Source organism: Psittacula echo (genome assembly GCF_963264785.1).
Source record: "Psittacula echo genome assembly, chromosome: 2".
Classification (NCBI taxonomy): domain Eukaryota; kingdom Metazoa; phylum Chordata; class Aves; order Psittaciformes; family Psittacidae; genus Psittacula; species Psittacula echo.
This window is the reverse complement of record NC_137737.1, coordinates 70,271,121-70,292,613: the sequence shown is the minus strand read 5'-3', so window position 1 is coordinate 70,292,613 and position 21,493 is coordinate 70,271,121. Positions and strand designations below refer to the sequence as shown.

At 42.7% G+C, this 21,493-nt stretch overlaps 1 protein-coding gene across 2 annotated transcripts in view; it reads left to right on the top strand.

Moving 5' to 3' along the window:
- Window positions 1-1,936: 1,936 nt before the first annotated feature.
- Window positions 1,937-21,493, top strand: part of DSP (desmoplakin) — a gene marked incomplete at its 5' end in the record, with an annotated part of 37,449 nt that continues 17,892 nt past the window's right edge. For both annotated transcript variants that reach the window (XM_080610725.1, XM_080610726.1), the window contains 10 exons: window positions 1,937-2,130; window positions 10,969-11,071; window positions 12,771-12,919; window positions 13,264-13,438; window positions 16,099-16,227; window positions 17,366-17,416; window positions 18,457-18,618; window positions 19,543-19,647; window positions 20,808-20,903; window positions 21,149-21,274. In XM_080610725.1, coding sequence (XP_080466851.1) covers window positions 1,937-2,130; window positions 10,969-11,071; window positions 12,771-12,919; window positions 13,264-13,438; window positions 16,099-16,227; window positions 17,366-17,416; window positions 18,457-18,618; window positions 19,543-19,647; window positions 20,808-20,903; window positions 21,149-21,274 — 1,290 coding nt within the window. The remainder of the gene's footprint in view (window positions 2,131-10,968; window positions 11,072-12,770; window positions 12,920-13,263; window positions 13,439-16,098; window positions 16,228-17,365; window positions 17,417-18,456; window positions 18,619-19,542; window positions 19,648-20,807; window positions 20,904-21,148; window positions 21,275-21,493) is intronic.

The window sequence follows — 21,493 nt, the reverse complement described above, 5'->3', positions numbered from 1 at the left end:
AGGGAGGTTGTGAATGCTCCATCCCTGGCAGTGTTCAAGGCCAGGTTGGAGAGAGCCTTGGGTGGCATGGTTTAGTGTGACGTGTCCCTGCCCATGGCAGGGGGTTGGAACCAGATGTTCTTAAGGTCCTTTCTAACCCTAACTATTCTGTGATTCTATGATTCTATGGTTTTATGATCTCCAGCAGCAGGGCAGGTTCTCACATCATCCGCACTGTGGTGCTCCCACAGAGCCCCAGCAGTTCCAGTGGCACTGAGGAGAATTGCACTTACTTGATTTTCTCTTGAGTTCAGAAAGTCTTGTCCTTTGATATGTTTGTACAGTTACTTTCTGTCCTGTGGCACGTCACTTGGATGTACAATACCAGGAAAATGATGAGTGCAGGGAAGATGGAAACAGGCTCAAGTATTTATGCATGGTGTGGGCTGCTGGTGATCTCCCACAAATTTAAAGAACTTACTGCACATGCATTGTCACAGAGCATTAAATGATGGACGTGGCTGGCTCTGGTACTGCACTTGAGGATGAAGGCCTTGGGGTTATTTCAGAAAAGCTTGGCAGGATTTTTCATGAGTGACTGCTGCTTCTTAAAATTTGGCCATCTTCTCTTTGTTTTCTAACACCATGGACAAGTGGCCAGACCAGTTGAGGCAGTGCCACTGAACGTAGCTGAGAAATTGTTCCAAATCAACACTTGAGACTGACCCAGTGGTCAATGGCTGTTAATGAAGGCACTGCCAGTCACCCTCCGGCAAACTGCCTTTGCCGATGCCCTGCACACACACAAATGCATTGAAGCTATTTTGTGTCTAGGATCTGGCTTATTTATTATTTATTTTTTAAGAGTAAAGATTAACTTTCAGAGCACCAGAAGAGAGAAATAAAGAGAAACTAAGTGAAAAAGTCAGTTTAAACACCTGTTACTGGATACCCTCATTTACATGCACAAATAGACTCATGAGCTGGTGCACAAGTTTCAGGTCTGTTTCAGAAACGCACTGGGCTTGGAGTACCGACAGCTTTCCCACATGCAGGACCCAATGTATTTCGGAGTTGATGAAACAAACATGTATGCCATGTTCCACACGAGCACACCAACCCTGTGATGCGCAGGGGCAGAGGGCCAGCAGACAGGGCTCATCCTTGGTGCTGATTTAACCAGCGATGCCTTGTCCAGGTGCTGGTTGCTTCCCGGAGTGGCATGAGGGTGCCTGGCGTTGCTGGCACCCCTGCCGCGGCCGCCCTGTGTCCCGAGGCCTCTGTGACAGCCGCAGGTAAAGCACAGGCCGGTATGACACAGGTCAGGAGGAAGGTTTTAATGCGCTCCAACTTCCACTGGCAAGTTAGGAGGGCAGGAACGTGGAAACACCGGTGCGAGGCTGACAGAAGCCTTGCGGTGCCCGGGCGGCCGCCGGGGAGCGACACCACCGCCGCCGCGAGGAGGCCGGGCCGGGCCGGGCCGGGTGCGGCGGGGCGGAGGCCGGTTCCGCGGAGCAACCTGAGGCGGCCGCCGAGGAGGCGCGGAGGACGCAGGCGAGGCGGTGGCGGCGGCTCCACGCCCAGGAGCGCCGCTTAAAACCGCCGTCGAAAGGTGTGGCTTCGCCTTTCCTCTGCCGGCGGGGAGGGGACGGGACGGGACCTCCGCTCTTGCCGCCGCCACCAGCCTTCGCCGCCGCCCGGCCGCCCGCACACCACCACACACCGCTTCACGGCGCGGCGCCCCTGCTCCCCACTCCCCTCACCTGCGGGCCGCGCTGATCCCCAGCGCTCGGCCCTTCCCCGTCCCTCGCTAGGTTGCGAGGGAGAAGCGGCACCGCGGCGGGGTGTCCCTGCGGTGAATGCCTTTCTCCCCGTCAGGTCCGAGTCAGTCTCCCCGTCGCTTTCCCCCTCGTCCCCTCTCCCCTCGGGCGGCGGCCCGCGGCGGTCCCCCGCCGCCATGAGCATCAACGGCGGCTCGCACCCGCGGATCAACACCTTGGGCCGGATGGCACGGGCCGAGTCCGGCACCGACCTGCGCTACGAGATGAGCTCCCATGTGGTGGGGAGCGGCGGTGGCGGCGGCACCCACACCCACAAGACCTACTATTACCAGAAGACCTACGGGGGGGAGTACGGCTCCGACGGATACGGGTAGGTGCGGGCCGGGATGGGGCAGCGAGACCCGCCGGCCTCGGCCCCACTCCTTCGGGCCGTCTTAGGAAAGCTGCCGTGAGCCTGCTCGCGGCTTGAATCCCTGAGGAGGCTAACTTCTAAAAGGCTTTTAAAAGCAAGTGAAGAACTTTTATCCTAACCCTGAAAAATCTCCCAGAACTTTTGGTGGGGACTCTCCATGAAGGGAGGGACGGGATACAAAGCAGAATGGTTAACTCTCCCCTTTGCACTCTTGGGTGTAAAATGCATCAGTGCTGGTTGTACTGACCCCACAGTTCTCTGCTGATAAACTCCCTCTTTGCCTGGTGAGGAAGAACAGGCTGTACTGAGGTAAATTGCTCTATATCTCATACTTCCAGGCTCAGTTCTCACTGTCCTCCCCAGCAGTTGCATAAGCATATTAAACAATTCTAACTAGTGGGAATCGTTCTCTTATTCATTTTTTAGTTTGTTTCTAGCCTGTGCAAGGCCCAGGAGTTTAAGGCGATAATATTTTACACAGCAATCCCCAACATTTGGTGGCTGGGGAGCAAAGATGCGTGATGAACAACATCAGTCTGCTTGCCTCCCCTCCACCTTTTTAACTTCTGCTTGTCCTGTTGCTAAAAGCACAGTCAAGATCTTGTAGGAGGGCTCCAACTGTGAATCCTGGTTTGGAGAACGCCTGCTTTCATGGATACAGCTGTACCAGCAATCTGAGCAGATCAATTCTAGCAAAGACTTTTTGAAGCAAAGTGGTACTCTGAATGTATGAAAATAAGTGCAGTTGTCATGAAAACTTCTCCGTTAATCCCCTTGGCTGGGAGTTCACGGGACTGAAAAGCAGTTAACAGACACTGAAAGAAACAGCACTGGTGTATGATAAAGCACCTATATAAAACATTGCTGGCAATTATTCTTTTTCACATGTGGAATGGCTCAATTAAACCTATTGGCCGCATTATTGATGCTGCTGACTTAGGAATTGATTTAGAAGTGCTGTCATGTAATTTGTGTTAAAATTTAAGCCCTAATTTAATGGGTAGTATATCGTGATTGGATTGCAGAAGGCTGATAAACACATATAGTAAATAAACAGCAGATGAGAATAGGCAGACTTTTTATATCAAGCAGATCTATAAATGCCTGTAGAGAATGAGGACTATCTTAGACAGCAGAGAGCTCTGTTTGGGTACGTCAGACCTATTGCTAGATGTACCACAGAATGAAAGACAAAACTTTCATGCTACCTATTTTTTGTTTATTAATTTGCCCAGTTCTTGGTTTTAGTTCTGCATTTGACTTTCAGTTTGGTGTGCACGCAGGTAAGTTAGTTACGATAAATTGAAACTATAGCATGTCTACTTACTATTACAGTAGTATAAGAATACCTGGTTCTCACTGTATAATTAGAACAGTTCAGAACCATGGGAGAGTGCACATACTAGGACACAAAAATTCTGTTGCTGTGTTGCATTTGTGAGGATTTGTTTGGCTAGTGGTGCTCCATTGCAAATACCTTTACTGCTTAAAAGAGACAGACGTGAAAAATTAATGGCAGAACATTCTACTTCTGGTGGTTCTTTTCCAGACTTTACACTAGCGCAACTATATTGGACTCACTAGAGTGACTTCCCTGTTACTCCTGGCTTTCACTAAAGGAGAAACACCTTTAATTTAGCAGCCTTTATCTTTTGTAACATATTTTAAACCAGCCCATAGTTGCTAGGCTCTTTTTACTTTAGTATTCAGTGGTGGTGTAACAAGAGTGGGAAGGACAGACCTGATCAGGAGGTTAACAACCTTATATCAACATTCTTTCATTTACTCTTTATAACATAGTATTTATGTTTCCTTTTGGAAAGGAGTATCTGGCACAGAGAGTTGCAAAGAAAGTTCCTGTTCACTTCATTGTGAGGCTTCTGCATGGAACTAAAGACCCCTGTTAATGACATCAAAATACATAATGTGGAAAGATTTGACCCATACAAAATACTTTAAATATTTTTTTGCAAAAACAGTATGTGTGTTTGCACCTTACTGAATTTCATAGGTTTATTTTTAATCAGTGCTGATTTGAATTAAAATTTGTCCCAAAATAAAAAATGAGGGGTTTGTTACCAGTTAATGAAAAAGCAGTTGCACCTGATTTTGCTCATGTGCTGTGTACAGAAAATCCACTAATCCTATGTATGTTATGCTGGCAGGATCAGGGCCATCATCTATGGAATTGGTTTTAATAATTGCGTTCAGCCTGACATTTTCAGTGCCAAAGCTTAGAGGCAATTACTGAACTCACAAAACTGAGGCTTAATTTTCCAATGGGGAAGATTGCCTTAATTTTAAATGCAGTAAGATTCAACTTAGGGTCTGGTCTTGTAAGTTTTGGGGCGTATTCTGCCAAACAAGTCTGTGCTGAGTATTACATTACTCACAGAGCAATAGAAGGCGCTCCCTACCCTTAGGCTCAGCAAGGTGCTTTTACAACATTCCCGGTTTCTTCTGACTTGGGAACTCAGGATGAGCTTGGCCCAGAGTACAGATACTCAGCTTGACGGTGAGTCACACACTCCTTAAACTGCCAATTCATCAGTCAAATATTTATCAATGTCTTTGCTACAGAGAGATAAAATCTGATCAGCTGTGAGAGAATTAAAAAAGTGGCAAATTGTGCTGTTTTATTTGTCATAGCTGAAATTAGGGAAAAAAACCCCAACCCTAGGATTCATGGTCAGCATGAGATATGAAAATAAATGAATTTACACAATTCTGCGTAAGAGGTAATGTAACTTCTGTGCTTTAACTTAGAAAAAGAGTTAGAAATTCACATTCTGTCTCCTGACATTACTTTCAGGAACTGACAGACAAAGTGAACTTGGAGAAAACAGACTCAAAGCCGTATTTTTGCCCTTTCCATGGGTCTCACAGAGATCTGCAGGGTCCTGCAGACTGGTGGTAGGGCTAGTGTGGTAACATCCCCTTTGAGCTGTTCCACCACAGTGTTGCACAGTGGGAAAACTGTCTTTGCAGATGTATATGCCTCTGTCAGGCAAACGGATTTGGCTGTGTTTTGAGCCGCTGCTGTCCTGCAGAGGTGTATTTCCGCCGTCCAGGGGGGACCCTGGCGTTTGGTCCCTCCCTCTGCCAGAGCAGGAAGTGGGGAGGCAGCCTGTCTGCAGCCTGCTACGCCGGTCAGGTACAGCTTTTAGAAATGGTGCCTGCCATTTCTGGTGCTCCTGATGATTAATACCCATGGGAAAACATGCAAGGATTTTCTGTTAATAGGTGTGGCAGGATCCCTTGTGAAACCCTGCTTGTTCTGAAGACACTTAGCTGCAGGGATCTTGAGATTTCACCAGATCTCACCAGTGACTCTTACAGCCCTGCACGTTTCTAATGGTATGTAGAGCCCGATCCTGTGAGATGCGTATGTGTTTGGAGGTTTCCTGTCATCATAGAATCATAGAATAGTTAGGGTTGGAAAGGACTTTAGGATCATCTAGTTCCAGCCGCCCTGCCATGGGCAGGGGCACCTCACACTAAACCATGTCACTCAAGGCTCTGTCCAACCTGGCCTTGAGCGCTGCCAGGGATGGAGCATTCACAGCTTCCCTGGGCAAACCATTCCAGTGCCTCACCACCCTCACAGTAAAGAATTTCTTCCTTACATCCAATCTAAACTTCCCCTGTTTAATGCCTTAGTCTATGTGCATTCTATGATTCTGTGATTCTATGGGACTAGTTTGATGAGGCCATGGTGTGCCAAAACCGATCCTAGTAAGAGCAGAGACATATGGGGATAACCCGGTTATGAAACTCAATGATTTCTGACACTTGTATTCACCTTCTTGGTGTGTGTGGGAAAGCTGATTTATACTATGTTAATTTCTGGTTATATTCTTATGGATATTGCGCTTCTCCACAATTCTGCCAGCATATGCCTGTGCGTTTCAGGGCACACACCCCCAACTGTCAGGCGATGGCAGATGGGTGGTGATTTAGTCCTGTGGTGTGTGCAGGCTCTGTGCTGGGAATGGAGATTCCAGGTCAGGTTTTTCTTCTGACTTGCCTACCCTGGGCATGCCAGGTAATCCCTTGATGAATCTATTGCTTGTTCAAACAAGTTTGGGGGTGTGTGTGGAGAAGTGCTATGGTTTTGCTCTCATTGTTGAGTTATGGGAGTCACTCAATACTTCGGATGTGCAAAACCACCTTTTTTAGAGCTTCCTTTACTTTTTGAAGGGAAAGCAAAACAAAACAAAAAACACTTTTGAATATTAAAAGGCTAAATGTTCTGTGAAGGAATCAGAAAATTTAACAAGGATTATTCTAATTTTGTTAAAATCAGATCTTTTGTGCTTCCAAAGCTTTAAGGAGCTGTGAAGCTGCTGGAAGGCACCGCAGAGCTGCTGAATGTGCTTCTATGGTCTCCTTTACCCTGCTTCTCTAGATAATAATCACCCCCAGATAACACAGCAACCTCTTGATGTGTACTAACAAAGGCAGAAACCAGAGCAGCCTCCACACTGCAGGTATTTATGCTGGGGTGTTCGGGTCTTCAGCAGCAGCAGCAGGCAAATGAGAAAGCAGAAGGTAGTTGGCTCTCTTCCTTGCCCCTTGGGTTCTGCAGCAATGACAACTCGGTTGGGCCTGCAAGGGTGCCAGTCAAGTGTTTACAGAGGATATATCATTCATTCAAAATGTATCTCTTAGGAAATCTTTCAGCTGGTGGGGTGTATTGATTCAGGGAGGTGTCTGAGCAGCTGCTGTCCTCCCCACATCCCAGTGGCAGCAGGACTTGGGCTGTCCTCTCATTTCTCTGGGAGAGCAAGAGCGCAGGATAACAAGGGAGCGATGTATTCTGCCTTGACATGCAGCAAGTAGGGTGGCTCCTGTAGAGGATGACAACAATGTGAAGATGCTGGGCCTTTTCTAGGCCTCTTCTGGCAGTAAAGAGATACAGGGCTACATTTTAAGATCCCAAATTAAAGTGATTCTTCTGTGTTTTGAAGTATTCTCATCATTTTAAAACAAAGATACTACCCCCTTCTTTGTTTTCCTTTGCTGCTTTAATAGTTAATGATTACTAAAACTAAGTAATTTTAATAAAGAACTCAGCTTAATAGCATCTTTTTGAAATTCATGAGTTACCTTTAAAATGAGAGTCTCAGTCTGACATTTTGAGTTGGAGGGACATATAGGTAGTTAAGGTATGAAGCAGTTCAGGCTGTTTCACTCAGTGCTGTTCTACAGGGTTTACAAAACAAAAGCAGTACAGCAAATGGTAAGATTATTGCAAATGCATGTATGTATTAGTTGGAGTCCATGTACTCTTGTGTTACAAGTCCTAATAAAAGACCAGGCTCCAGTCCCTACCCTTTCTACTGGAATGTATGCTGTATTTGCAGGGATGTAGTAAAACAAGTGAAAAACCTGTGTGTATTTTCACCATGTGGTGTGTGTACAGTGTTTGGTGCAGCAGGATTCTACTTAGAGGTTTGAGCTTTGGACGCCATCAGAGTTAAAATCAGATCAAATTGTCAGCAGCGGTAGTTGTTCCAATGACCAAACATTTCTTTAAACTCATTCAGTTTCATGTAAATGAAATCGTATGAAGCAAGGGAGACATTGACAAAATACCATTTGTATTAATCAGCTTAATCTGTGTCCTGTGAGGATTGATGAGGTTTTGGAGCATTTATGCCCTTCTTTCTGAGGGGTATAAATATATTTTTATATAGGATCTAGGTAGCATGGTTGGATTGTAGCCCAGCTTTGTTCTTGCCTCCACATTATGATGCCGTCTAGCATGTTCAGGGATTAGGAATTGCTTCATTGTCTTTGGTCCAGTATATTTTGTGGTGAAGATGATTTTCCTTTCGCTGGCTGTTTCCTTCTGCCTCAAGGTTGGATGTCTGCTTACTCTGCATTGGGGTTTCTGCTTTGATCTACTTATTCCCATTAAAAGCCTGTTGGCTTCAATAAGAGGGATATTATACTGAGGGCCTTTTAAACTGCTTATGAAATGCTCTCCTGTCACATGAGTGAAAAATAATGAACATGTGTCCATGTGAGATTGTGCTAGTGCCACATGATGTATGAATCAATATATTTTAGAGGTATTGTCTTGCTAAGTGTTTTTATTTTCTAAGTTCAGAAATTGATTTGTACCCTTCTTAAGCATATTTGTACAGGCAAATCTTCAGATTTGAAATCTTTGAATCCTGTTGACTTGATGGAGCTATGCCATCAAACATCAGCTCCCGTACTGGCATCTGCTGTCTCTGCGTATGCCCTGTAACGCTGTGTAACTCCATGTGGTTGGCTGAGGGATTTGAAAGCCAGTAGCTTGATCAGTGTCAGCAGCTGCCTTTAACAGGCCACTACCTTTTCACCCGTTAGCCTAGTATTGATCTCGGTCCTTAGCCTAGTATTGATCTCAATATTTTGACCAAAAAGGCTCTTTAACAACAAAACCGACATCCATGGTGTTAAAAGCAGCATTGCTGAAATCTTGTTCTCTTCTCTGGTTTCAGTTTATACTGCTCCAGCTTTTGCTATTATTTTGGCTATATCTTTATCTACTTGATTGGAGGGCCTTACACTTGCAGCTTTCTTCTTGCAGAGGTCCCCGTGAACTCTAAGCCATTAACTTGTAGGTCTTTAGGGTGCACTTAAGCCTCCTACTTCACAGCATCTGCTTCTGCCTTTGAAATAGTTTCGTGCATCTCAATTGTCTCTCAGTTTTCCAACTTTTTAATTACTTGGACAATAATTCTGGATGTAGTATTCAAACATCATTGGGATGAACACAGAATACGTGTAATCCTACTTTTTTATCTTTTGAATTGTTTTAGTGGTTTGATTTATTTGAAAATCACTTTTCTTCGCAATTTCTTAGCATTTTCACTATGACAGCCATTGTTTAGACCTCCTCTCAGAAAAAAGTAATGCCTTTGAGGTCTCTGAAGTTACACTAAAGCTAGTGGACATATGCTGATTTATTACAGTAGAATTCTGGTTGCCATCTTGTTCTTTTAGCTTTAATAGGTATCCAGCATGTATAGCTGTGAGGAGATAATTGAAAAAGCAACTGAAGAAGAATACCCTTCTGATGTTCTAAAAAGAGAAAATTGCTTAAAAAGTTCCTCTCTCTTCTTTATTATGTTTCATTCATGAGAATAATTGTAGGTATAATTAAATGTAAATTTTAGATGCAGTCAGATACTTCTAGATCCAAACACAACAGCGATGCCTAAGGAGAAGGAATGATTTAGAAAAGGAAGCTGATGGGAAGCCTGGCACAAAATCAGACCCATATATTATTTTTCACAGTTGTTTTCTTTAAGCTGCTTCCAAGATATGCAGGGGTGCATAGCACAGTAGGGTGCAGCATTTGTGCAGCCAAAGTGTCACAGTGCAAGCCAGGGGTTGCGTGCGTACAGCTTGTTTTAAGTCACCCAGTGATTCTTTCTCTGTCTTTTGGGGGCCTATTCCCTGGTATTGGGGGAAGCTGATGAAAAGTTGCTCAAACTTCTACTTGTTCAAGAAGAGTTGAAACACCAACTGCACATACTGCAAAAGAGCTCCTAAAAATGTTTCTCACCACTCCAATGATTTTCCCAGGGACAGCTCTGCCAAGCTTTTTACATTGTCAGAATTCCTTTTGCAAAGGATAGTCAGAGTCTGTTGAAGTCAATGGAAAGATTTCCATTGAATCCAGGTGACTTGCTGGCTCTGAGCTGGACAAGTTTGCAACCGATAGTCTTTTTGATGTTAGGATGTAGTATAGAAGGTTTGAACCTCCATTGATTTGTAATGGAAAAGGTTACCTACTGTGAGCACAGGAGTTAGAAAATTAGGTAAGGCTTGGAAGTGTCTTAGTTTCTTACCGTCTCTTAGTAGTGGTTTATTTTAGTTTCACTGGCAAGTGCTTGGGCTTAGGAGCTGCCTGGGCTTGCTTGGGAGCTCTGATTCCATCAGCAAGGAATGGTTCCTTGCTTGAAGCACCTCACCCACATTCAACTAGCAGGAGCTCGCTTCGGTGACTGAATCCCAAATGCTGGAAAAGCAACCTTCTGGCAGTACGGATGCAGTAGATTATGTGCAAGACAACAATAATGACCCCTTTATCTTATTTCCCCCTCCACCCCTCCATTAGTGTTCCCAGTTCTGGAGTTTTACTTTGGAACTCCCTCTTTATTTATTTGTAAGAAAGCGTGCCCTCTAATTCCAGGCACTACATCTGTTTTTGTAGTAACTTGTGCATCCTGCAATTCTTTCTTAAGACACCACACTATCTTCATGCGTTTCTGTTGATAAAAGGGCCCTTTGTACACTTGTATGGACTTGTGTGCTCATGTGCTTGTGTAGCAGAGGATCCTGCTTGTCTTTATGCTCTAACGTTCAATGCCTGATGTGAATAACATATATGATACCATCACGCAAAGGCTATGCTCTAATCTATTGACTTTAACAAAGGTCACTAATAATTCATTCTTACTGTTAATACTGCCAAAATTTTGTCTATCAATCAAATACCCTTATGGGGGAAAAAAACTTTCTTGTCTTGTGGCATGCCAGTTTCCACCTTCTACTCTGTGCCATGGCAAAGTCAGTCCATGCCTGCTGTTACAGTATTATGAAGTGGCTCTGCCATCATGGAATCGGCATTAGAACTTCACAGTGCAGTCATGCAGGAGGGCCAGATAAAGCACATGTGCCTCTGTGACGCTAAATGAGGTGGATTATCCCATGTACCTTCCCGTAGCTGTTCTAAATTTGTATTTCTTGTATATCTCTGTACTTACTTCTTCTTCTTCTTCTCCCCCGCAACAGTCAGAATGGGACCTGTACAGTGTCCAGACGCCAGAACACCATCCAGGAGCTTTTGCAAAATTGTTCGGATTGCCTGATGCGAGCTGAGCTCATAGTACAACCCGTGAGTGCTTCTTGTTCTTCTTACCAAAAGTTATGAATATTACAGAGAATGAATGCTGCATTGCTACGTGGACTCACAGGCTCTGCTTCTTCATCTCCTTTCTCCCCTTTCAGCTGTTTGTGTGAGGCAACTGGGAGTGGAATAGCATGCCTCTTTTCATCTCCCTCTTTTGTCTGCACTCAGTGTTCAGTAAAACTGAAATGGATCTGATTAAGAAAAGGGGGACTTCTTAATTAAAAAACCCCAACAAAACAAAAAAACACCCTTCAGACAGATTCTACTGCATCTTATTTTTCAGTTTTAGATCAAGACCACTGTCATTGTAAGCAGCTATTAATAATGTTATGACCACTTATGTTCTCCTAGTGTGTTCTGTAGAATATCAGCATCATTTTTTTGGCCATAATGAACCTGAACCACCAGAGGAAAGACCTTTATTACCTTGATTTTATTTTTCCAGATGATTCCTAAAGTAGTATATGAAACTCGATTACAATCTTCTTGTCTGTTTCATCCCAAATGCATACAGATAATCTTTGCTGTACATTACACTGATACAAACCCATAGCGCCTGGGGGTGGATCATTCACTGGCTCTAGATTCAGTCCCAGTGAACATGGGATGTCCTCTGTTCCTGCTGAAGTCAGAGGAGGTGCAGGGTGGTGAGTGCATCCTGCTGTTGAGTAAAACCCATTCACAGTTCTGGCAGTGTATGTGATTTAATGCACACTTTTGGACACTCTGTGAACAGAAAATTCTTTTGGGAATGAACTCTGTTGTTAGCAGTTCAGTAATATCCTTTTCAGAGATAGAGTGTGTGTGAGCATGTTTATATAAAAATCAATGCCAGAGTAAATACTACATCATGTTAAGGATTAATATTATTCCACTGAAGTTAAAAGAACTTGATGTTTAGTTCCAGCTTGGTGCCACAACATACATTGCTTACTTTGTTTTTTTTCTTCCTGAGGGACAAAGTAATGAGGTCCATCGATATTTTATTTGCAAAATCAAATCACAGCTGGGTTATGTTTTGATAAGCATGGCTGTGTCAGTGTGGGATGAGATCAAATAGCGTGCCTTCCTCCTTGAAGCACCATGACCATGCTGGTCCACTGCACTGAGACAGTGCATGAAGAATTTGCCTAGACTTTGAATGGTAAGGTGAGATGCCAATGTGACAGGGCATGGAGCTGGTCCTAGGCAGACAGGGTGCAGTCTGTGCTTTTGCAGGGGAAGAAAGTTTTAGAACCCCAGGGAAACTTCTGAAAAGCCAGGAGCAATGTCCACCAACTCCCACTAGCACAATGTCTTCTTGTCCTCTAAGCACAAAAGCATAAGATCTTATAAACTTAGCACACTGTGTGAAGCCTTGGTTCTGCTGAAATAAACATCAGTCAGACTGTGCTGTTCTTTGTGGAAAGGTTTGGTTGATACTATGTTTTAATAACGTTCTTTCATGTTTTATTTAAAATAAGGACTTTCTAATGACTATGGATCTTCTGTTAATTTGGCTTCTGCCAGTTAAAGCTGGCAATCAGAGACCTAGTGGTTGAAAACTATCATGCTTCCTAAAAATAATCAGTCCTCATAAAATCTTTTTTAAAACAATGAAGCTGAGGCTTAGATGATTAATATTTAATTTAATCTAACTTTTTTTTGTGTTTGTTCTTTTTGTTTGTTTGTTTGTTTGTTTTAGGAATTGAAATATGGGGATGGTGTCCAAATTAGAGGGAACAGAGATCTGGAAGATTGTTTTGCGCAGGCAAATGACCAAATGGATATCCTGGATGGGCTGATCAGAGAGATGAGGCAGATGGGCCAGCCCTGTGACATGTATCAGAAGAGGTATTGCCAGGGAGCGGGGGAGGGAATGTGGCCGATAAGTCTGTGGTATCTCAAGAGCTTGCCTTCCCTGATGTTGCAGGATGTGTCAGAAATCAGTAAGGTGGAACTAAATCTCTTTGGGGATTGCCAACGTGGAGAAGGGCCTTGCAGTAATATATTTCTTACAAAATTTCATACCATGGTTGTCCCCATGAAATTAGAGTCAGCATATGTTTTCCACAGCCTGTACTTTTTCAGCACCCTGTTTTGAATACTTGGTGGTCCAGTAGGAGAGATGAATTGTGTTGTTTTCATGTTTTCTGAGTGTTTTCCTCATAGGCACTAAGTGGTTCCTTCCCTTTCAGGCTGCTTCAACTTCAAGAGCAAATGCGTGCCCTGTACAAAGCCATCAGTGTTCCCCGTGCCAGGAGGGCCAGCTCCAAAGGTGGTGGTTGCTACTCCTCTCAGAGTGGCTCAGGCTGGGATGAGTACACGAAACGTGTCACAAGTGAATGTTTAAACTGGATGAGGCAGCAGAAGGTAAATCTGTGCAAAACCCAGAGAAAATGCTGACCTGGTGGTTTTTATGAATATCACCTCACATGCTGTAATATTTTGGGTGCCAGTAGAAAATTAAAAGCACGCATGAATGCTAGTATATTATTCCAAGTACCCCCTCCCTCCCTACCCCCAAATTGAATATATAGTGGATTTCCACTGAAATACAAACATGGATTTGGGGTCTTCTTTTGTAGAGGAAAAAGCATGGAAGTTAGCTTTGAAAGCTAAATGAGACACAGCTGTTAGCATAACAAAAGGCATTGCCATGTTTGTGTTAGGGATTATTACACCTGATATTTCCTTCCTTCCTTCCACAGATTTCCTTTATGATTCATATTTATTTTAACCCTTTACACAGATAGGACCAGCTTTACAGATTTAACCATTGTCCAGTATTTTACAGTTGTTCCCTGCCTTTAATCTATCCTTATCTCAGTGGGAGCCAGAAGACAGAGCTGATTGCTACAGGACTAGGCTTTCAGAAGTCACTGCTGAAAGACACACAGAAATGCTGAAGTTTCTATCTGTTGCATTTCCAGAATGAATTTTCCTATGCACAGCTGTTGATGGTGTAACCTGGAGTAGAAAATGAATGTTGAACGCTCATAGTCTGTTTTTGTGCTGCTGCACTGAAAGTTGTATGTTTGTGGTTGGACAGCCCTTTCTGAGAGACAGGGAGGATGGAACAGGATGGCTTAAGTTATACTTTGCAGGCTCCTTGTAAATTGAAATTGCATTATTTGTCTCTCTCTTTATTAGGTTGTTGCTTAGTGATCCTGTCATTGTTATCTGTATATGGTGTTTGCCAGGTGACTGCTATGTAAACCAGATACAAAGGGGAGAGCTCTGCACAGTTGCCATAGTTTTATGTGGGTGCCGGTCACAGTCTGGTTTTCAGTGCCCTCCCACAGTGTGACATGTTTTAAAGGAAGACAGAGAAGTGGAGGTGCAGTCCTTGAGTGGTAACATGGATAAGTATTGTGCCTGGGCAGCAACAGTGGGTATGATTGCTCTACTCACTGTGGGGAGAGTAGGCTAATCATCAGACATGCCATAGTTCGAGTAGTGATGTTGAACAGACACTAGGCATGCTTTCAGCACTGAAAGATGGTGAACATGCTGCACCTCCCTAAGACACCACATGACACCCAGCTCAGACACCCTGTCGTCAAGCACAGGTAGCATAAGCAAGTACTTTATAGCTGTGTTCCCACACAAAACCTCCTGTGAAAGTAAAAGGCTCTCTCCCTCTCCCTTTTGCAGTCCCTAAGGCAAAGCTGAGGTGGGGCCGGTAAGCACTTACCTCCCTTTTGGGCTTTTGAGGGTTTTTTTTAGGGAAATTTAATTTCGAACTTTCCACCATGCATCTTCTTCCCTGCGTGCCTCGCTGTGTCCCATTACCTGCTAACACTGGGACTAGGAAAACATTTGCCCTAGTAATGCGACGAGAGGTGGGAAAAAGGTCTGAGCAGCTGTGGTTTTCTGCTGATGTTTTTCTGTTTTCTGTCTGGATGGTTTGCTGACAGGAGAATCAGGTGGTAGGAGGGTTGGTCAAATTTCTAGCGCACAATTAGGGAAAGTGCAGTGAAACACGGACAGCCTTTGTTCGCATACTGGCAGTCAGCCAGGGCTGCCGCTGTTGCTACAGACTCTTTGGACTGTTTAAATACAATGAGAAGGGTCAAAGTCCCTTAACTTTTAAATGGCTGAATGCAAAGTGGTTTTGCTTCTTGGATCATTTTCAATACTGCCTTTGAACCCCTACGCTTGAGTGTGGTTTGGGCTTTATTGTTATCTGTTGACTCACAAAGATTTGGCTCCAGGCTGGTAATTACCAAATTTGGTCCCAACCCAAGATTAAGAAACCTATTTCTTTACTGTGTGCCTGTGCAGACAGGCATTCAGACATAGATGGAGTGCGTCTTTACAGCATAAAAGACGATTTGGAGTTTGAGGAGCTGAACCGTGAATTCATTGGCTTTTAATATTTGAAAATAATGAAAAAACAACTGCAGTCAGATAGTTTGTTAAGTTAGTAATTATCCAGGTGTATTACTTTTTTTCAAAGGCTGTTCCTAGAGATTTTCACTCAACATCCTACAATAAATATTGCTAAAATGCAAAACAAACTACATGTTCTATAATGATTCCAGTGTATCTTCAGCTTCTTCATTTAGTTTGACTGAAGTTATTGGAGTTTACGTGAGTGCAATTAAAATGGAAATATAGTGTACTGGGCTACAGAACTTGACTCTGGGTATTATCACATGAACTGCATGAATAGCATTGTTTGATAAAGTAATAATTTGCTTTCAGGGTGATAACAACGTAACTATACAGTAGCACATTGAAGAGCAGTTTGGTCCAAAGAGAACAGATGAAACTACACTACTAAGTGTGCTTCATCTAGTCTAGTTTTAAGCAACTTAAATATTTTCTCTACTTTGATTCTTCTACTTTGGGAGCCTGTCACACAGTTTAAGTGATGACGATTTAAAGAAATTGTAACCCTCTATCCTGAGCTTCCCTTTGTACAGTTTTACTCTCTACTGCGTGTTTCCTTCTGTTCAGTTCCTTTATGCTTCAATTTAGATAATAATGTTGGAAATGAAAGTACAAATGTTGTCTCTTTCTCCTAGGCTGAAATGGAGCTAGTGAAATGGGGGTTTGATGCAGCATCCATCGAGCAACAAATTGGTGACCATAGGAGAACTCACAATGCCATTGGAGACTATCGCTGGCACCTGGACAAAGTCAAAACAGATCTGGTAATTACTGTCTCACCTTACATGTTGCTTAGTCTAGATTTATATCATTGGCTTGCCGGTATTCCACTACAAAAAGCAATGCTGAGTAGTCCAGCTTCTCTTCAGAAAGTACTGGTGTCACAATAGCAACCAATTTCAACCCTAATATTTATTATTTTGTTATGATTTTGTGTTGCACCCCTTTCCCCAGAACTTTAAAATGAAATTTTGGTAGCTATTTAACATTTATTGTTGTGTACCAAGGCTGGCAAATAGATGTTACATTTTTTGCGAGAAGAATGGCTAAGAATGATTATTCTTACTTCTTGTTTAGGTACATTAAAACAAGAAAGTGAAAGGATAAGGTGGGTGCTTAGATACAGCCTTGAATAATGAGGGAGAATGAGGGAGTTTCTGTATTTTGCCCCTCTGAGGCTTCTCTTCCCCTCTGGATTTTGTGATTGGATAAAAAAGTCACTGAAAATGCAGTGATTAACTTCATCTCCTATCAGCCCAGCAGCTAGGTATAGAAGAGAGGAGTCTTACTTCATTCCCGTTCTTCTTTTCTGTTAATTGCTCACAGGGACAGGAGGAGAGTTGGATCTAAAGAAAAGGCACTCCATTCTGGAGCTCTGATCTCTCAGCCAAGCTGAAGAGTGGAAGGGGTGTTACTCCCTTTTCCTTTCCTGTTTCCAAATAGGAAAGGTGATAGTCTGGCCCTATGGAATACCAGTTCCAAGGTTGTGCAGGTTCCCAGTCCTAGAAAAGGTAATAAAAGTTGGAGCCTCCTGCTCATATTGTAGTTTATACTACTTCATAATCTCCAAAGTTAGTTTAGGACTAGCTGGTTTCACATGGGTATCTAGGAGTTTGGTGCAAAAAGCGATTCAGTTTTGGGAGCTGTTTTGGTATTACAGAGGTTATGTGCAACCTTGCTTATGTACTAAAGCATCCCTGAAGGAAGTGATTTTGTCCAACCTTTAGTTTTATACTTCTTGTGGTCTCCAGTGGTGCAGATCTCTCTTCACCTATGTCTCTTGCAGGAATTTGCAGATTACCACCTGTAATTCTAACATTATGATACTGACAGGTTGAAGAAGATATTAGCAAACAGCCAACTTGTAAAAGGCTCACTAAATATTTGCTTTCTCTGTTTCAGCGGGAGAAGGCGGCAGTTCATCAGCTGGAGGAAGAATATGAAGGACTGTTGGTGAGCATGGGATGTGTTCATTTCTGATACCCTCTATGGTGAATGTTGTTTTTGCTTTATTAACAGCGGTGTGATAGTCAAGGGACACTTCAGGTTTCAGCAGAGTGACAGATGAATATTTCAATACTGCTGTTCTGCAGTAAGCTGACAGTGCTTTGTAGTTTCTACATGGTTCAGTTTGAGTCATGAACTTGAGATTATTTCATTACCTGATGTGTAATTGACTTACTCTCACAAGAGGGTTTCTAGTTTGCACCTGTTGAAGGGAGTTGGTCACTAAGCAGGTGAAGAGTAGAACTCCCTCCTTAATGGGAGTAAATGTAGTGATGAAGTTAGTCTGTATATCATAGAATGGTTTGGGTTGGAAGGGACCTTAAAGATCACCAGTTCCAAACCCTCTGCTATGGGCAAGGGCACCTTCCACTGGACCAGCTTGTGAAGGTTAAAAAGTTACTCAAAGGTGGGATTAGAACCAAATTTTGTCTAGGGGTGTGCATTGCTCCCGCTTTGGACTTCACGTAAAATACAGTGGGAATTTTGGGCAAATGATGCTTGGGATTGGAAGCTGATTCCTGTACACATTTCAAGCAACAGGATGTATGTTGTGATGTGAGAATAGAGAAGGAATCTTTTTAGGAACTGTCATCTACGTAAAAGGTGCTGCTACAACATCAAGGATTTATTGAGGTGCAGATAAAAGTGATGTTAAATGTTCGGGCATTTCTTGTGTTTTCATCCATGCCTTTTTGCTTGCCTGTCTACATGTCTGCTACGCTTGTGTTTGAAATAAAGCTGCTGACTTCAGATTCCCATTGTTCTATAAATCCAGACGTATTGTCCACTGTCCAGTGCTAGCAGGTTTCATAGCTCAATAAACCTTAGCACCTTACTTGCTGTCCACTGCCAACAGGTTTTATAGATGTATGGCTTTTACTGTTATTTTAGTTTTTTATTAAAAAAAAGGACATGTTGGCCTCCCTTCTCCACCTAGCAGAGGCATTTCTGTGTTCATGGCTTCTCATTTTTGGAATTCCTTTTAGAAATACTCCTTCGAGAGAATGGATCAGCTCCGTCAGTTCCAGAACCTCATTCAGGCCACCAGCAGAGAGATCATGTGGATCAATGACTGTGAGGAAGAGGAGCTTCTCTACGACTGGAGTGACAGAAACACTGACATCTCCAGGAAGCAGGAGGCCTTCTCTGTAAGACACCTCAACCTCCCTAGGTTTTCCATATTTTTCTTTTGGGATAGTGAGGGAGGAACAGCCTGGCTCAGACTGGGGACTGATCACAGGATGGTCTGTCCTTCACTCTTCACTCCTGAGGACTTTTATTGATGGTTTTGGATTAAGTACTGTGTGACAACATTTTGGGTCAAGATTGGACACCTATTGGAAGATTGTGCTCCCATTCAACTAGTTGTCATGGTTTGTTTTGATCTTGGAAGCTGGGCTTATCAGTACTGTCCGCTGTGGACAGTAATCACATATAGCTTGTGCGCACAGTCATTATGTTGGCAAACTAAATGGAGGGACTTGAATCAAGCAGCTTGATTCTCCTTGTTAGGACTATGTAGGGTTTAGGGGTGTCCCGGTATTTGACCTTGATTGTCTGTCACGAGGAAGTAGAACTATACTAGAGGGAACTGCTCTCTTCTTCTGGCAGTTTTGGCAGCACCACGTTGAGTGCACAGTCAGAGGTAGTTTCCACTGCTCCTTGTCTTCTGTGGGTAATTGAGCATGTGCGTTTCTTTAACCAATATTTGTGCTGATCTCCGAATTGAAAAAGGAGTGAAAGTTCACACTATTAAGGAGGTACTGTTTTTTTTAGTTCAGTTGTTCTGGATGTTGCAAAATGCAGTAATTCTTGCTTCCATCGTTCCTAGGAAAAGCAGAACTTTGGATGCTTTGCTCCATGAAGCAGCAGGCCTAGAGGCTAGAACTGGTTAAAGTGTACCTTCTTTGATTCTATTGTCTTCATAATTAACTTCAGTACACTGAATAGAATTACTATGTAATGTTAGCAGGGATCATTTTACATTATCACAACTATCTGGAATTTTTTAAGTAAATCGTCCTGTGCAGCATGTTTGGGGACTTGTTTAATGCTGTGTTTTGGTTGTGTAGAAACGCATGAGTGAACTGGAGCTTAAAGAAAAAGAACTCAATAAGCTAAAGCAAGAAAGTGACCAGCTAGTACTCAACCAGCACCCTGCTTCAGACAAAATCGAGGTGAGTTAGGTTGTGTGATTTCACTTGCTCCTTCACTGCTACATGGGAAAAGTTCTCAGTGAAAGTCTGCAAATGGAATGCTGCACTTGGACCTGAGAAGGGTTTGCCTGCCAAAAAGCATGTCCATGTTTTATGGAGTGGCCACAAGAAGTGCAGACTTCTTAAGAGCTAAGAAAGAGCTATCATTGCTATCAAATTTGATGATAGACGCATGTAAAAAATAATACAAGGCTTATAATGTCTGAGTGCATTGAAATTGCTGTATCTTGAGTTGACTACAGTGCAGTGGAATTTATGGTGGGGAGGCATGTTGTCGTTGTTCTGCTATCTCAGTAGGCATGCTTTTGAAGAAAGCCACACCTTTTGTTGAGGGTTTATATTTAATCCAGGTGCAGATATGTTCTGCAACTGAAATTCATAGTGCATTTCTACAGTTTATCCAAGGCAGTTTTGCTTTCACAGCTTCATGTGCATTTACCTTTCAATTACAAAGGCTGCAACAATTTGGAAAATCTCATTTTATTAAGAAATGCTGTAGTTGTTGCAGTTTTAAGACTGCATAAGAACCCTGAAACGAAAAGCAACTAATAGGAAAAAAAATCAGTCCTTCCTGCTTTTCAGTGTATTTAAATTTGTTAACTGTTAACATGTTGCATAAAATCACCATTTGTATTTCTTCTGTGGTCTGTTTCTGCCTTAAAGGAAAGATACCTGTAAGCTCCAACAGTAAAGTAAAAGTTGTGTGTAATTTTCTAAAGAATATACATAAGGATTACTTAAGAAGTTTGAATTTAAAAATAGCCATCACAAAAAAATCGTGTGTGATATTGTTCCTTGGAAGAACAGGACAATTTGCAATTGGAACATTTTATTTGCACTTATGTTTGTGCATTTAATCCTTTTTTGTTCATGCATTTCAGGCTTTACGCTGATCAAACAAAATTCAAGTCATGCACAAATTTCTCTCTGCATCCCACAAGCAGGCATTTAACTCATTTCAGTTAGGTAGATGCTTAGAAGTTGGGGAACTATTTGCATCAGTTTGTTGTAGCAGATTTTTCATTTGCATTTATGTGGAGCATAAATAGTTTTGCTTGAGTCTGGGTAAGGAGAGACATCAGTGTGGTGGTTTGAGTTCTGTATATTGCTATTTTTATTAGGCCTACATGGATACATTACAAACTCAGTGGAGCTGGATTCTTCAGATCACCAAATGCATTGATGTTCATCTGAAAGAAAATGCAGCTTACTTTCAGGTGAGTAGCGATGTGGAGAATTCACACTACTCTTTTAAAAAGTGTGAATCCCATCCCAGATATTTTTCGTGTACCAGAATCTTTCTAAATGCATGCTTAAACATGTGTAACACATTGTTACCATATTGTAAATGCTGCCATTCTGCCAGATGTGAACTGGGATTTCTTGTGAAAAGAGTCCACTGATTTTTAGCAAGCATTTTTAAGAGCTGTGTACAACTGAAATCACAACTTTCCTCCAATAGTTCTTTGAAGAGGCCCAAGCCACAGAGTGCTACTTGAAAAACTTGCAAGACTCCATCAGAAAGAAGTTCATCTGTGATAAGAGCATGTCACTACAGTCTTTGCTGGAGCAGATCAAAGAGCTGGAGGTACTGTCACACCCACATGACAGGTTATGTTCTGCTTTCCTTGGAAATCAGTTGCCCCTTTTAGATGCCAAATGTAAACCCAGGTGTACTGCAATTTTTATATACAGTACTGTATGAACTTGAAACCGTAACAGTATATTCCTGTCTATATCTTAGGAAAGCCTACAAACAGATCAGTGTTATTTGAATTTATGTAATACTCTTTGGGAACTCTGATGT